This window comes from Penicillium antarcticum, assembly GCF_028974205.1.
Source record: "Penicillium antarcticum strain IBT 31339 chromosome Unknown utg000003l_segment0_segment0, whole genome shotgun sequence".
In the NCBI taxonomy this organism is placed as follows: domain Eukaryota; kingdom Fungi; phylum Ascomycota; class Eurotiomycetes; order Eurotiales; family Aspergillaceae; genus Penicillium; species Penicillium antarcticum.
The window spans coordinates 2,656,715-2,672,349 of NW_026695301.1; the positions used below are offsets into that span (position 1 = coordinate 2,656,715).

The 15,635-nt window shown below is 51.8% G+C and overlaps 8 protein-coding genes across 8 annotated transcripts; 3 read left to right on the forward strand and 5 right to left on the reverse strand.

Moving 5' to 3' along the window:
- Positions 1-76: 76 nt before the first annotated feature.
- Positions 77-1,318, reverse strand: N7508_003717 (uncharacterized protein; the record flags this gene model as incomplete). The annotated part of the gene is made up of 5 exons (XM_058461783.1): positions 77-708; positions 761-897; positions 950-1,010; positions 1,058-1,177; positions 1,234-1,318. The coding sequence occupies 5 exons, from the start codon at positions 1,316-1,318 to the stop codon at positions 77-79; spliced, it is 1,035 nt and encodes a 344-aa protein (XP_058322360.1).
- Positions 1,319-1,429: 111 nt separating this feature from the next.
- Positions 1,430-4,210, forward strand: N7508_003718 (snoRNA-binding rRNA-processing protein NOP14; the record flags this gene model as incomplete). Its single annotated transcript, XM_058461784.1, has 2 exons — positions 1,430-1,717; positions 1,772-4,210. 2 exons carry the CDS (start codon positions 1,430-1,432, stop codon positions 4,208-4,210), a joined length of 2,727 nt encoding a protein of 908 aa, XP_058322361.1.
- A 252-nt stretch (positions 4,211-4,462) lies between these two features.
- Positions 4,463-6,187, reverse strand: N7508_003719 (uncharacterized protein; the record flags this gene model as incomplete). The annotated part of the gene is made up of 3 exons (XM_058461785.1): positions 4,463-5,500; positions 5,562-5,918; positions 5,972-6,187. The coding sequence occupies 3 exons, from the start codon at positions 6,185-6,187 to the stop codon at positions 4,463-4,465; spliced, it is 1,611 nt and encodes a 536-aa protein (XP_058322362.1).
- Positions 6,188-6,483: 296 nt separating this feature from the next.
- Positions 6,484-7,632, forward strand: N7508_003720 (putative G-patch domain protein; the record flags this gene model as incomplete). Its single annotated transcript, XM_058461786.1, has 2 exons — positions 6,484-6,576; positions 6,667-7,632. 2 exons carry the CDS (start codon positions 6,484-6,486, stop codon positions 7,630-7,632), a joined length of 1,059 nt encoding a protein of 352 aa, XP_058322363.1.
- Positions 7,633-7,992: 360 nt separating this feature from the next.
- On the reverse strand, positions 7,993-8,895 carry N7508_003721 (uncharacterized protein; the record flags this gene model as incomplete). The annotated part of the gene is made up of 1 exon (XM_058461787.1): positions 7,993-8,895. One exon carries the CDS (start codon positions 8,893-8,895, stop codon positions 7,993-7,995), a length of 903 nt encoding a protein of 300 aa, XP_058322364.1.
- An 820-nt stretch (positions 8,896-9,715) lies between these two features.
- N7508_003722 (uncharacterized protein) lies at positions 9,716-10,387 on the reverse strand (the record flags this gene model as incomplete). Its single annotated transcript, XM_058461788.1, has 3 exons — positions 9,716-9,843; positions 9,930-10,208; positions 10,297-10,387. 3 exons carry the CDS (start codon positions 10,385-10,387, stop codon positions 9,716-9,718), a joined length of 498 nt encoding a protein of 165 aa, XP_058322365.1.
- A 258-nt stretch (positions 10,388-10,645) lies between these two features.
- N7508_003723 (uncharacterized protein) lies at positions 10,646-12,208 on the reverse strand (the record flags this gene model as incomplete). Its single annotated transcript, XM_058461789.1, has 1 exon — positions 10,646-12,208. The coding sequence occupies one exon, from the start codon at positions 12,206-12,208 to the stop codon at positions 10,646-10,648; it is 1,563 nt and encodes a 520-aa protein (XP_058322366.1).
- A 903-nt stretch (positions 12,209-13,111) lies between these two features.
- Positions 13,112-15,583, forward strand: sip5 (Sip5p; the record flags this gene model as incomplete). Its single annotated transcript, XM_058461790.1, has 2 exons — positions 13,112-13,483; positions 13,538-15,583. 2 exons carry the CDS (start codon positions 13,112-13,114, stop codon positions 15,581-15,583), a joined length of 2,418 nt encoding a protein of 805 aa, XP_058322367.1.
- Between the last annotated feature and the right edge of the window lie 52 nt (positions 15,584-15,635).

Genomic DNA, 15,635 nt, shown 5'->3' on the forward strand with positions numbered 1-15,635 from the left:
TCTGGTAACGGGGTATCACGGATATACAGTACAGTAACTAATAAGCTGGTTGTGGCGGTGGACAGTGTGACTGGTATCATTCAATCGGCCGCTGAATGATATCTTCGTTCCCAAGAGGCCGCCCACCATCGCTCAGGACCATAGCCTCTCTTCTTCGCCGGCGAAGTGCTTGCTCTCTTGGAGTCCCTTCTTGGAGCCTACGCGAAGATCGTCCAAACGTGCCCCCTGTCTCATCCGCATCCACCATCCAAACATCGCTATCTGCATCATTGTCGTCATCATCCTGATCATTTTCTTCGATCATACTGCCCATCAATCCATATTTTCGAAGCTGCTTGATCCCGTCAGGATGTGAGGAAAGAGTACTGAAGATCGAGCTCATGATTGTATCATCTGACCACCACGTTTTCATGAGGATCACCACGTCCCGTCGACGGGAAGGATCGGTCTGCGCACATGGGAAAGGATACTTGCAGAGCCATCGGCTGATTATCCCCGCTTCCAGCGCTTCTGGAACGTTCTCTGGCAACAGTATATTCATGATAGATAGTGCTTTTTTCTCTCCCATGGGCCTTGTCTTTGGCAAGATGGGTGAATTCGTCAAGGATGTTCTTTCAAGGTGTTCTGAAAGGAAATTGCACAAGCAGTTGACGAGGGCGGTATAAGTGGGAAGGTCTCCGAGCCGACTGCATATCGAGGTTCTGGAAACTACGTGGGATTAGATACGGAATTCAGAACATAGAAAAATTTGATGACATACGAGCTCGGTTGGAAACCAGAAAGTTCAATGCATTCAAGGCTCGGCCTTGTGTGATTTTGTGTTTCGATGCCAGTTGTTCCAGGAGAAGATCGCGAGTGTCACCCTTGGTAGATCGTTCGGATATAATGCGCAAAGCTCTATGTGGTGTTAATAAACATACTGGGTTTCAGAATCGCGGTCTCATCGTACGCAGCTCGGAGGTCATGACTTGTGCTTTGAGAGAGCTTCAAGAGGGTGTCTAGCTTGAGGGCTGCATATTGTTAGAAAAGAGTATACTCATTTGGTACCAATCCTCACCTTCTTCAGTTCCCTCGCTTATTATCTTATCATCTTTCTCGACTTGTTTGATTTCTGTCAGATCGACGACTTGACGAAGGTCTGTGGCGATACCGCGGACGGCGAAGAACAGTGAAACGCCTATATGAGTTAGCTGTATGAATCACTGAGCTGCGTCTAGATCAGTCCAGCCTTACCTAGACAAAGCCAAAGCACACCGTCCCCAGAAAAGGGAGCCATGACGATTGATTGTGGGCGTTTGGAGATGCGGAGAACGGTCATGGCAGAATCATGATCGGCGAGCCCGCGGAGGCGGTGAGCCTGATTTTTTTGATGGGATCAAGACCAGGGAAAAAAACTGCCAACTCTCGATTTTGAGTACACTCATACATAATGCCGCCCTCTCAGCTAAAGCAGCTGAAGGCTTCCCTTCGTGATAACGGAGTTCTTGGTCCTCAGAAGTCAAAGAAAGAAAAACGCCAAAATGCGAAGACCGGTGTTGGTGCGAAGAATCGCAACCAGCGCGAAGTCGCCCTGCAGGCCATTCGAGATCGGTTCAACCCCTTCGAAATCAAGGCGCCAAATAAGTCGACCAAATTCGATGTCACCACAAGAGATGGCAACTCGACCGCTGGAGGAGGCGCTCGTCCCGGTGTTACCAAATCACTTGGTGAAGAGAGAGTAGGGTTTTCTGCTCCCAAGGAATGAGAGCTTTTAGCTGACCTTTATTGTTAGCGCCGTGCCACCCTTTTGAAGGAGATGAACAGCAGAAATAAGATTGGTGGACTGGTTGATCGCCGTTTCGGTGAAAATGATCCCACTATGACACCCGAAGAACGAGCCGCCGAGAGATTCGCCAGAGAAAGCCAGAGGAAGATGCGCAAGGAATCAATGTTCAATCTTGAGGACGATGAGGAGGAAATGCAGCTTACTCATATGGGTCAATCGTTGTCCTTCGACGGACCGATCCAGGATGACTTTGATGCGGAAAACATAGAGGGTGCGGAATCCGACGACGAAAATTCGCGTAAAAGGAAGCGATTCCCCGATGTCGAGGAGGCGGGCGATGGTGAAGAACGGGAAGACTTCATCGACTACGAAGATGGAGAGCAGCCAGGACGCAAGAAGAGCAAGGCGGAGGTTATGAAGGAAGTCATTGCCAAATCAAAGTTCTATAAGGCGGAGCGACAACAACTCAAGGATAATGATGAGGATCTTCGTGAGGAGTTGGACAAGGAACTTCCTGACCTCTTTGATGCCTTGCGGGGATTCAAGGCTCCTCCCAAGCCCGAAGCACCTAAGCAAGATTTCTCGGAGATCAACCCCGAACGAGCTGCGATGCTGCAGAAGGATGATGGTAGAGCAGCTGAGAAAGAATACGATCAGCGACTTCGGCAATTGACCTTCGACAAGCGATCAAAACCCACAGACCGCACCAAGACCGAAGAGGAGAAGGTAGAGGAAGAAGCTGAGCGCCTGAAGAAACTCGAGAACGATCGTCTCCGAAGAATGCGTGGCGAGCAGCTCACCGATGACGAAGAGGAGGAGCAAGGTTTCGACTTTGAGAATGAAATGCCCGACGATGAAGAGTCAGATATTGACGATGCTATGCACTTCGGTCTTCCAACCAACTCAGGTCAACGCCCGGAACTAGCCGTTGAAGATGAAGATGACTTTGTCATTGATGACGATCTGGTTGAGACGAGGTCGAACGCCAGTCTTGACATTGACGAGAGCGACATCGAGGAGGAAGATCTGTCGGAAGACGAGTCTGAAGGCCCTGATGGAGAGGACGAGCTCATCAATGGCATAGATTTGCCATCAGATGAAGTCGCGGCCGCATCGACTGCTGTTGAGGTCAACGAAGCCGCCAACGGAAAGCTCGCATTCACCTACCCTTGCCCTAAGGACCACGAAAAGTTCCTGAGCATTATCAAGAACGTTCCTATCGAGGATGTCCCTACAGTTGTTCAGCGTATTCGAGCCCTGCACCACTCCCGACTTCACCCTGACAACAAGACAAAGCTCGCTCGCTTTGCTGAAGTCCTTGTTGAGCATGTCTCCTACATGGCGAACCAGGACGAGCAGCCTCCATTTGCCATTATTGAGAACATCCTCCGTCACATCCACTCTTTGGCTAAGACCCACCCTCTTAATGTCGCTCTCGCATTCCGGGCACGTCTTCGCGAGATTTCCAAGGAACGTCCTCTCGACCTCCTTCCCGGCGACCTTATTATGCTGACCGGTATCTCAACCATTTTCCCTACATCTGATCACTTCCATATCGTGGTCACACCGGCTCACCTGTGCTTGGCACGGTATTTGAGTCAGTGCTCTACCACATCTCCCATGGATCTTGCAAAGGGCGCATACGCCGCAAGTCTTTGCCTCCAATACCAGACTGTCTCGAAGAGATACATGCCTGAGTTTATCAACTACACTCTGAATGCCCTCTGCAACCTTGTTCCTGCGGAGTCTACCCCCAAGTTCGGCGCTTTCCCCTACAGAAAGTCACAGGAATCCGTTCAGTTCACACCCTCCAAGAAGGTTGTTCCGCGTAAGCTGCAATTCCGCGATCTGACCTCCTCTCCCTCCGACTCCCAGTCAGAGGATGTCCTCAAGATCTCCCTCATCACCACGTTCGTGTCTCTCCTCGACACTGCCTCCGGCATCTGGGCCGAGAAGTCCGCCTTCACAGAGATCTTCACACCAGCCCGTGCCGTCCTGAACCACCTCCGCAAATCTCTCAAGGGCAAGATCTCCACCGCAGCCTGGACATCCATCGCGAATAGTGTCGGAACAGTCGACACCCACCTCAAGCAAGCCCGCCTCACTCGTCGCCCCCTCTTCCTGCATGACCACAAGCCCCTGGCCATCAAGACCGCGATTCCCAAGTTCGAGGAGAACTTCAACCCAGACAAGCACTACGATCCGGATCGCGAGCGTGCCGAGTCCAACCGTCTCAAGAAGGAGTTCAAGCGCGAGAAGAAGGGTGCTATGCGCGAGCTCCGCAAGGATGCTAGCTTCGTTGCCCGCGAGAAGCTGCGCGAGAAGAAGGAGCGCGATGCCGAGTACGAGAAGAAGTACAAGCGGCTTGTTGCCGAGATTCAGAGTCAGGAGGGCCGTGCTGCCAACGAGTACGAGCGCGAGAGAAATGGGCGTGGCAAGCGGTAATCTTGCATTTGCATTGGATTTTGATTTCTTGCGCTTTCGATTCTCCCATCTTATATTGTACGTCCTGTCGGGCTGGTATATACACATTGTTCATCTGGCGTAAGGCTGGGAATAAAAGTCATGTTCATTTGATATCATTCTAATTTGTAGATGAACATAGTAGACCTGTAGGTCTCCTAGTATCACGAAAGAGGAACAAAGAGATCGCCAGATTTCCTTATGTTCCCTCATCAGTATTCACCAACGCCTAGACTACTGGTGCAAATCAACCCCAATGCCAATCAAATAATCACACCTCGCCCTCTGATCCAAAGGCACAGTCTCCATCCTAGTCTCGTTCGTCCGAATAAAGATACGCTGATGCCCACCATCTTGCTCCCAGGTCTGCCATTCAGGACTTGACTTAAGTCGATGCCTGTTCGGATCCAGAGACCTGATAAAGCTCGTCCAGTAAGCCTGCATCAATGGCACGATGGCTGCATTGGAGGTAGTGTAGGAGGCAGGTGCACCGCCGCCGGTATAATCAGGGCCCCAGATGGCGTTCACTTCAATCGTGTGTGGTGTACCTACTCCCGAGTTTTCGTGCTCTGTGTCTGTTACTGCATAGTGGTAGTTCCAGCTTGGGACTCCGGCTGCTGCGTAGACGGTTGACATGTCGATTCCTGGGCAGATGTATCTTATTTCGCCGTAGGCTGTGCTGGCTGGGCGCCAGTGGTCTCCAGCGTTTGGAAACACTTCTGTTTGGTTCTCCGTGAGATAGATGCTGTTGATCTTGGATAACTGGGCTTTTGTCATGTATGGGAACTGGTTCTTGATGAACGCATCAGCTTCGGCCACACTCGAGGTGCTTCTAGGCACGAAGTTTGTGCCTTCGTTCGTGTCGTCGCCGAATATCACGGGTACTTTGATGAATTTGCCTTCGTGGAATAGGCTATATGTGTGGTCTGGTACCAGGTCTCCATCGATTGTGGGACCGTATAGGTATAACGGGTTGCCTGGTGCTCCGGGATAGGGCCTATTGACGTTTTTCTTTTGTAAAGCACTAACGTCAAGGTCTCGCAGACACGCCAGGGTATCCTTGCTGCTGCTACACCCAGTCGCATTTGCAAGCTCGTGGTATGCGAATTGACTTTCTGTGACATTCAGCATCGTGGCAAAGCTTTGTGATTCGGCTGCTGCTGCAACAAAAAGACCCTCGTTTCTGCCGCCATACGCTGATAGCATGAGAGTGACTGAGGCAGCACCTGCACTATCACCGCCAATGACAACGTGATTGGGATCACCACCAAACTTTGACAATGTCAGTCTGTTCCGCAAAATACAAGGGAAGTCATTTCGATTCTTGACTTACCTTGCTAATATGCTTGTGAACCCACTGCAGGGCCTTCCGCTGATCTTTGAGTCCATTGTTCAGGCTTGCACCTGATTTAACTTCTTCTCCAGCAAGGAAGCCATAGGGACCAACACGGTAGTTAAATGTCACCACCACAATGTCGTTTCCAGATGCCTCGATCAGACCAGTCCCGTTGTAATTGGGATTTGAGTTCTGGGCAAAGCCGCCGCCTTGAATAAAAAAGTAGACAGGCAGTTTCTTAGATCCAACTGCTCCTGTAGGTGCGTAGACATCGAGGAAGAGGCAGTCCTCCGAGGTTCCTTTGGGGACTGTTGATCCTTCACTTGATGCGGTAGGAATACATAGACTTCCATGCTAGTGACTAGTCAGTAGAGGTCAAGGCATATCTGTATGCAGTGTATATATACCTCAGTCGCCTGCTGAACCCCAGCTACAGACAAGGGGTCATGTGGCGCCGCAAACCGTCTCTCCCCCACGGGAGGAGCAGCAAAACGTATACCGAGCCATTGGGAAACACCTGTAGAGAGTGAACGGCCCTCATAGTTAGCATACCCCAGCTTAACGACTGGAGAAGTGGCAGAGGCCAGTGAAAGCAGTGCGAAGGTACACAGAAAGAGCGCCATGATGACCGATACGATTTAGAGCCGACGCCATGGCTTATAAAAGGCGCCCCGGCCCCCGGGTCTCAGAAAAAGGGCCGAAAATGGGGGCAGAGACGGGATAATTATCCACTCAGGCGAACCCCCGGGGGGCAGTGTAGAGCTGGGGAGTGCCCAAAGAGTGCCCAGAGCACACTACTCTCCAAATGTGCAGGGGATGGACATCGGAGCTCCACCGTCTTCCCCGCAAAAAGCTAAACTCGGCGCATTCTTTTCCGGCTCTCCTCCCTCACCTCGGTCAAGACCTCATTCTGTCCACCATGTCCGACGAAGATGATTACATGTCCATGGTGATTGAGGAGCCCACTCAGAAAGAGACCTTTACCCAGAAAAAGCGCCGCGAACAACGCGAGGTGAGCCCTCTTCCCATCCCAGCCCAACGCGCTTGGTCTCGAGCTAGCCATATCACAGGAGTTTGTCCTAACATGTCAATTCCAATCTAGGCCGAAGCCCGCGGCAGAGTCCCCTCCAAAGCAGAACGCGCCGCCCAAGAAGCCGCTCGCCGAGATGAAGCTCTGGCAACCAGTACCCTCAACCCCACCAACAAGGGATTCCAGATGATGGCCAGGCTTGGTTTCAAACCTGGTGAATCACTTGGAAAGCGCGCACCTGCCCCCGATACAGAACCAACTTTCGACTCGGATAAAGCGCGCTCTGAGCCACTGAACCTCATTTTCAAAGAGAATCGCGGGGGTATCGGTCTGGACACGGCGAAGAAGCGCAAAATCCGTGAGGAGGCTGAAGAGGCAGTCAAGAAAGTGAAGCATGAGGAGGGAACTTATCGGGATCGCGTGCGCGAAGAGCGTGAGTTGAAACGGACAGAAGCGCAAGTGCGCGCGGCGCAGAAGGTTGCGGAGAGGTTGGAGGCTGAAGCAGAGGGTGAGACAGTGACTGAGAATGGGGATGGGAAAAAGGAAGAGAAGAAGTCTACTGAAAGTGAAGATGACTCTTCTGGGAACGCAGAAAACAAGTCAGCATCTGGCGCCGCGTCCGAGAAGGCAGCCCCTATCAAGCCCACCTCTCAGATCAACGTTCTCTACCGCGGTCTTGTCCGTGAGCGCGAAGAACGCGATCGTGACCGTCAGACTCGCCATGCCCTACAGTCTTCGCTCCCGTCATCCTTCTTCCCCAGAGCGCGGCTGCCAGAATATGACGACCCGACTATGGATCGGGAAGACAAGAAGGCTCTTGGTGAAGTTGATCAGAATACCTCTGCACTGGAGATCGAGCTCGAGGAAGAGGACGAGGAGCTTGATGCCTTCAATGCCCTCGAGCCTGCCGAGCGACTAGAAAAGCTAGTCCTATTTTTGCGCGAGAAGTACAGGTATTGCTTCTGGTGCAAATATACCTACGAGACGGATGAAGAGTTGGAGGGTTGTCCTGGCCTTACGGAAGAGGATCATGACTGAATCCTGGGTGGTGTTTATGTATTACATTGGAATTGATGACAGCGACAAGTCGACTGGTGTTGTCGACTACGGAGTTGAACATTCTCAGGGGTGCACAAAAGGTATTCTCATTATAAACATGCAGCTTCGATCTTCCTGGTTAATCCATGATATACACACGAGGTCCTTGGTATCATAAAAAAAAGCACACAAAAAGCCAAAAAGAAGAAGAAGAAGAAGAAGAAGAAGAAGAAAAAGAAACAAAAGAACTATACTAATGGTCTCAACAGAACCTCACTTCCTCATGCGAGAACCATGCATTATATACTCAACGCCCTCGACCCAATTCAAGCCCAATAAAAACACCCATCTGCAACACACTCAAGCAACACGCTCAAGCAACTCCTCCAAAGACCGATTTTTGCATTTCTGCAGCGTCTGATAACACTCCTCACATACACGCAGACAACAAAACACACAGCGGTGCCGGACCTCATTATCAAACTTCTGGCACGCAAAACATGGCATTGGACACCACACATTCTGCGCAACTGGCATATTGCGATGCTCCTGATGGCATTGGAAATGCACCTTGTTCAGGTTTGGCGCAACAGGCTCAACCTCCGGTGGTACAAATGGCGATGGAGCCAGATCGCGCGGTGCCATGGCTGGTACGTCTAGTGGGGGTTCTGTGCTATCTGGTGTTGGGATGAAGTCTTCCAGGGCTGGAGAGGTGGTTTCTTTTTGTGCTGGGAGGGAGTCCGGGGGTGAGAGTGTAACTGGTGGTGCTTGTGCTCGGATAGGTTCCCGTGCTTGGACAGGTGCCGGGACTGGGATTGGTGCCGGTGCTTGCTGGAAAATGTTCGGATCTGGCTGAGGTTGGGGCTGGGGCTTTGGCTGCGTGCGCATGCCCGTTGTACGAGGTTGGCTTGGGCTGATTGGGCTTAGAGCTGAGGTTGGACCTGGCACTGGGACTCGCTCAATTGGGCGCCGTTCCGGGACACCATCGCGGGGTGAGGGGATCGGAGGGAAGTATGGATTGACGTTCGGGGCTTGGGCTTCCTTCGGGGGAGAGGGCAATTCCTTGTCCGGCGGAGGTGCCGGCTTGGCTGGTGGAGGAAAAGGAGGGGCTGTCTTTGGTGTTGAATCGTCGGAAGGAACGGACTCGGTGGATTTCTTGCTGTGGAAGGAGAATTGCGACTTGGCTGCTGCGCTGGACTTCATCGCTGTGAGCGATGGGACGCGCAGGCCCCGAGGGCGCTTCTCTGAGTCGAAAATGGCCATGGTCAATCCGATTGATCAAAATTGGATGATTGTATGTATATCTTCGGTGGATATTGCGATTATCAACGCCACCGTTTGATTAGCACGGGCCGATCTCGATGGGTCTGAGATAGAAGAAGAGGAAAAAGAGAAAACGGACAATATAAATACAGACGGAAACGAGAGACCAAAAGCGATAGGTGAGAAAGCAATCTTAATTTGCGGTAGCAGGTTTTCCCTGAATCCACTCGATCCAGCAAATTTCATGTTTAGTCTGGGAATAACATTAATGCCTATATGTACTGTACTTACTGTACCGTCTCCGATGACGCTGATCCCTTAGGTCAAGTCCGGGATTCTCAGACTGCATTCCAACCGGGACAACGCCCAATTCCGCCGTGTAGGCACGGTGTTGCCCAACTTGATGCCATAGGACGAGCTCACCTTGTTTCAGCACACCCCTCCAGGGTGGGGGCGATTGGATGAGTCGCAAATTACACCTGAGAACGGCAAAAAGCGCTAACTAGAAAAAACCCAATAGATCGTGCTAGTTTTTCTTAACCAAGTTTACCCCTGATCGCTTATACATTCCACATAATTCCTGATATCACCGATCGACTTCAGCCACTATCTATGGAGATCCCAAGTTCCTAATGTCATCATTTACCCCCTTGGCAGTGCAGATTACATTGTCAAATGTACATTGTCCTCCATACATTGGGCGTTGGTTATTATAACAGACTATAGGGTATATGTTCCTTAATGATCGGGCTCAGCAACGGGTATGTACGACCTGCGTTCACGTGCGGCCTGCCAACGGATTAGTCGGGACATTTCTGTATCACTGAACTCGTGGACTTGCCTCGACATATCGTTCAATCCATGGCTTGCAGGCTGCCCAAGCAAGTAGTCCCCCTGTTGCGAAAATGAAGATAAACACCACCGCTTCGTCCTTTCGGGAGTCCCGTTCTGCGCAAAGCGCATCAGCATCTTGTAACACCACGCGATTCTCCTCGCGCATTTCTGAACGCTGATTCTCTTGGTCGATCACTTACGGAAGCAGGTGGTGAACACGTCGTCTTCTTTAGCGCCTTTGCATGTCGGTAGCTGGTAGTCTAGGCAGAACTTGCGATTACAGTCGTTGCAGCTTAGCGAGCGGTACTTCTTCTCTCGTTTGATATATTCATCCGTGTGTTCGAGCTCTGAGCTGGCGACGTTGCGCTCGTAAAAGTGGAGGAGGTGGTCGATGCCGGAGGACTTTTCGGACTTGGCGGGGTCGAGGGGGATGATCGTGCTATTGGAGAAACAGGTGCATTTGCAAAATGATGTGGGTGCTGGAGTATAGAGTGTTAGCTTGGATGATCTCGGACATTGATCTTTGAATCTCCATTCGACGCCTGGGGAACTCAAGCTGGCACTTACTAGATGCCACTGTGAGGGATGTGAGGGAGAGAAGTGTAAAGAGCAACAGCAGCAGCTTTGTACTGCGCTGTGCAGACCACGTAGAAAACATGCTTGGCAGAACTGTTGAAGATGCGACAAGCTTGGTCTGGACCTGGTGACGACGCCATGCAAGTCACATGACTGTCAAAGGACGGCGAGGTACGTCGCGTTAGGGGTAGTTGATTGTGCTTAATTTCGGTGTTTAAAATAGTAGGCTCAATGATTTTGTATCAAATTATTTGTATTTATCAATGGATGAGCCACGGGCAGTATCTCGTTATGTGTGAACACCAGATAAACACTGCAACACAGGCCTCACATTTGTAGTTCATGACTTGCCCTTGAAACCCTTCTTGCGGTTATCTCTCTGCCGCTGTTCCTTGGCAGCATCACGTCTCCTCTTTTTCCATGCGCGGTTGTTGTCACCCCGATTCTCCCAAAACCACTTGGTGAATTCGGTCTCGTCTTTGGTTGCGCCAGGGTCTGTCCGAGGTTTGACCGGGCTATCAATGGACGAATCATCTGAATCGTTCTCCTCCCATTTCATATGCTTGGTGGCAGCTGTGGTGTCAGGAGTAGGAGCTGCGCTGCGCTGAACCCGGTCTTGCAGGTCGTGCTTTGTGAATGGTGTGAACGGTGTCTGGGGCTCAGCGGGTTGAGACTCATTTTCCGATTCAATGTCATTGCCAAAGAAACTGAATCCGGCACCGGCCTCGGGGTCTGGTTGCGCTTCGGCTGCCGGGGGAGCTCGTTTGAACAGAGCCTCCAATGGGTGGACTTCCTTAGGGGTTGAATCCTGTTCCATTTCTTTCACAGCCTCGCTAGTCACGTCCTCCGAGTCTGACTTTTCGAGCATCTCCACATCAGAACCAGCGGCTTCTGGTGACTTTTCTTTCTCTTCATTGATGGATTGCGGCTTGGCAGGCTCTCCCTTGGTAGACTCATCTGCATCCTCAGAGCTAGGTTCAGCCTCGCTCTCCGAGTCACTGCTGTCGTCCGTAGATGAACCACTTGATGAAGTATAATCCTCGGACTCTGAGGATTCCTCTGGGGTCTTCTCTTTCCGCGAACACATTTTCTTGTCGGCCTGAGCTAGTTCCTTGACAGCTCGGCGCTTCTCCTTCGTTCCTGGGACTTGCCCTGGTCGATAGTTGTCCCTCTTGATCTTGTCGTTGGCTGTTTCTCTCAAAGTACCATCGGCATTCACCCAGCCTTTGCCTTCTTCGAACGTAGCTGTGAGCGGCCCAGTTTCCTCGGCAATGCGCAAGAAGCTTGGTTGAGTGACTGTTTTCGCAAACTCATGAACAACGGCCTCCTTGGAGGATTTCTTTTTCTTGGCTTTCTTATCATCGGCAGCTGCATCGGATGCTCGATTGGGTGGAACAGTTGCTCGGAACAGGCATTCAGACTTGTCGGTGTACTTGGACTTGGGTTGTAGTTTCTCCTCCTTGTCCTTCTTGTCCTTCTTTTCTTTCTTCCGTCGCTCCTGCTTGGCATCGCTGGATTCGGTCCAGCCTCTCTTCACTTTCCGGTCTGCGGGAAGCTCGAAGCCCTCCACCACACCATCCTCTGGTTCGTGCTTCTTCGACTTTTTGGACTTCTTCTTGGTGCTGGAGGCTTCAGGTGCCACCTCCTCCTCTCGGTGTCTCTTTTGAGGGCGAGCAGGCTCCACCTTAAACTTCTTGCCTTTGAGAATCGAGCCGTTCAGCTTCTTCTTGATCTTGTCCGCCTCCATGGTCGGTAGAGTGACGTATCCGTAATTGTTCTCGGGAAAGGTAGCGATTTCGTGGAAGGAGATTTCCGTGGCCAAGCTACGAATGGATGCTGGTAGCACAGAAGGAAGAATATCCGGGGTGAGAGGTGTGATATGCAGTCTGGTCGTTTCAATCATTGCCGCGCCGAAGATGCTTCAAATGAGTATTATTTGGAAATGTAATAGTCATAGATGCATGGTCTGTGTAATTAGAAATTCTGCACTGCTTCGACAATCTCCAACTTTTTTCTCTTTTTTTTTGAGGGGAAAAATAATGTACAGAAAGACTTTATGCCACCGCCTTCTCAAAATGGACAATAAGTGGTCGACAGTGACGATCTGATGTTGGCCTGGATTGGCCTGAATTTGCTGCCTTGATGCCTTGGAGACCGGGTATCGGCAAGTAGAGGGTACTTGGCCCCAACCGCCCGGTGTGGGCGTCAGGCTTGTATCGAATACATGAGATCTGCAGGTGACAGGCGACATTTTAACTTCCTTGATAACAACCCTGATGTAATACAATACGCATGACCTGTTGATGACGGAGCACACGAGTATCTTTGGGCATTGCTGAAAGCCCAAGTTATATACACATATGGCACCTGTCCATCTGGGCACCTAGGGCACCTGAGTACTATTATGTTATGCAGAGTCCAGACTCCAGCCTCTACAGCCCTGTAGCCTCGACCAGTCCATAAATAATAAAAAAGAGCATCCGCCACTTCCGGTGTTTCTTTTAACTTATAAACAACTTATAACATACATGGTCTCCTCGGCTTCATGGGACCATTCTTGTTCACCGATCTTCCCCAGTTACTCCGGACAGATCACAGCCCCCGCTCCTAAAGTTACTCCTCCTCCACACTTTAGTTCTCTCTCTTCCCCTTGCATTGTCTCTTGCATTGTTGCATTGTCTGTTAAACTCGGTTTGCCCCTCTTATACACCCCCCCCCTTGGGGGCCTTTTCCCCATATTCTTTCGGAGTTATCGCCGTGCCGAGCCCGACTCTCAACTTACTTTCAACTTGAATAAAGACCCAGGATGGGTAACTCCCAGACGAAGGAGTCACGCACCGCGACCCCTTCCCGTCGCCGAAGTCACCAATGGTCCCCCGGGACTTCCGAGACCTCCAGTCGTCCATACCAAGGGTCTCGGTCGGCAAGAGGAAGCCGGCCGGACCTCTCGATTCTGGGAATCGGAAGCAGTCATGATCGAGACGTGGCCACATTAGAGCATCGGCGGGAAACGAAACAAGAGCGTGAGGCCCGCCGCCTCGAGAAGGAGCGAGTGGCTCGTCTCAAGGAACGGGAGCGCAGCATGAAGGAGGAGCATGTCGATGGAGGTTATCTAGTGACACAGGGTGTGTACGTTGGAACGGAAGACTTCAACAAGGCAGTGGTGCGCCAACTGATGGTAGGGTTTCGATGACCCCCGCGATGCGATAGGGTCATGGCTAACAGCGATTAGATCGAACGCCGATTAGCTCCCTTCTGGAGGGGCCTCAACGACTTTTCGGAATCATGGGCGGAGCATCAGCTCATGGCAGCCGCCCGAGGCATGCCCATCCCTGCGCCCGATGAGATCCCGTCAGAGCTAGAGTACACCTTACCCAAGCCTGCGGACAAGACGCCTGCCGATGCGACGAATATCCAGCATCTCATGGTGCCGATCACCTCAAGATCGCAATCCTATAATTCAGACCATTCGCAATCTTCCAACCCCGCTCAGTCATTACCCACCGCGTCCCCGATCGCATCAGGGACATCCACCTCTCCTCTCTTCCGAACAAGGGCGAAGACTCTGGCTGCTCTGACTACATCCTCCAAACACAACTCACAGACCGATCTCACTCCTCGGGAGCTGCAGCTTCCCAAGGATCCGTTTGTTAATGGACAACCGATCGAAGTCAATTTGTACAAAGATGCAAGCGAATGTCCTATCTGTTTCCTCTACTACCCGCCATATTTGAACCGTACGCGATGCTGCGATCAGCCTATTTGCTCGGAGTGCTTTGTGCAGATAAAGCGTCCAGACCCGCACCCCCCAGAACACGGAGAGCCTGATCCGAACGCTCCTGCTCCCGCCGAGGGAGAACAACCGGAGGAGTCACAGCTGGTTTCGGGGCCCTCTTCGTGTCCATTCTGTGTCCAGCCGGAGTTCGGAGTCACCTACGCACCGCCCTCTTTCCGTCGGGGTCTGACTTATGGAGCGGAACCCAGCGCGCGCTCGCCTAACTTCACATCACCCGTATCTTCCACGTCATCTCTGTCATCTGCAACTGCAGCCATTCCAGGTCGCCGCCGAGCGACATCATTATCCGCCACTGACCCTGGAGTGGTAACGACAGACAGGATTCGTCCAGACTGGGCCACGAAACTTGCCAACGCCAGAGCTCATGCGGCACGACGGTCAGCCGCGGCCACTGCTCTCCACTCAGCTGCTTACTTGATCAACCCAAGTGCATCTGCGAGTGACTCGCGTGGCTTTGGCATTGGACGGCGAGGACTTCGAAGGGCTACTAATGGAGAAGGATATACCGGCAGGTCCGGATCACCCGCTCTCAATGCCCTCGCTTTTTTGACAGAGCGTACAGAGCGAACAGCACCTCGCGCACCTGCAACGGCACAAGATACTGACTCAGCTTCCGCCGAGGAAGGGTCTGGTAACCTGGCGGCCCCGCGATCCAGTTCAAGGCGGAATCGAATTGATGACCTCGAAGAAATGATGATGATGGAAGCTATTCGTCTGAGTTTAGCTAGCGAGGACGAGCGCCTCAAGCGGGAGGAGAAAGAGGCAAGAAAGGAAGCTAAGAAGAGAGAGAAGGAGAAGGAGAAAGAAGCCAAGAAGGCGGATAAGGTGGCTCGCAAGACAGGCTTGTACAGCAATAATGCTAGCACCTCCGCTTTGGACGCCCCTGGCGAGCCTACCTTGGGCAAGGTGACCAGTAGCTCATCGTCTGTCATAGGCGAGGATCTCGTTGGTGAAGAAGTAGCTGCTGCGAACAAGGGCAAAAGAGTCGAGCGTGCATCACCGAGTACACAAGATTCAACCTGTTTGCCCTCGAACACCCTTACTCCACCAGATCAAACTCTCTCTGAGCCATCGCGACCCTCCCACCTGCGACATGTCTCCAGTGCTTCCTCGTCATTCTCGTCACTCATCGATAACACGCCAGAAGAGCGTACCGGCAGCCATCCCGCTGCTGATAGCAACACGTCTCTCGAGCCAATGTTGAATTTCCGCAGTCTGGCTGCTGTCATTGGACATGAAGAGAAGGTGGATGAATCTGCGGAGCACGTGGAGGATACCGCGAACAAGCCGCAGGCAGAGGGATCCTCTTCGAGTGCAGCTCCCTCGGTTCATCAGCCCCCAACAGACGCAAGCCCTGAAAAGGCACCTGCTGTTGAGTCGCGTACGGAGACTGAGGATGACCATGCCGATATACATTCCAAGGAACTTGAGACTCGCTCTATTGAGATCACAAATTCGTCGACTCATCCGGAGGCTACCTGAAGCACTTGTCTTTCGTTTTCTTCTTCTTGTTCTTATCTAAATGCAATCCGAA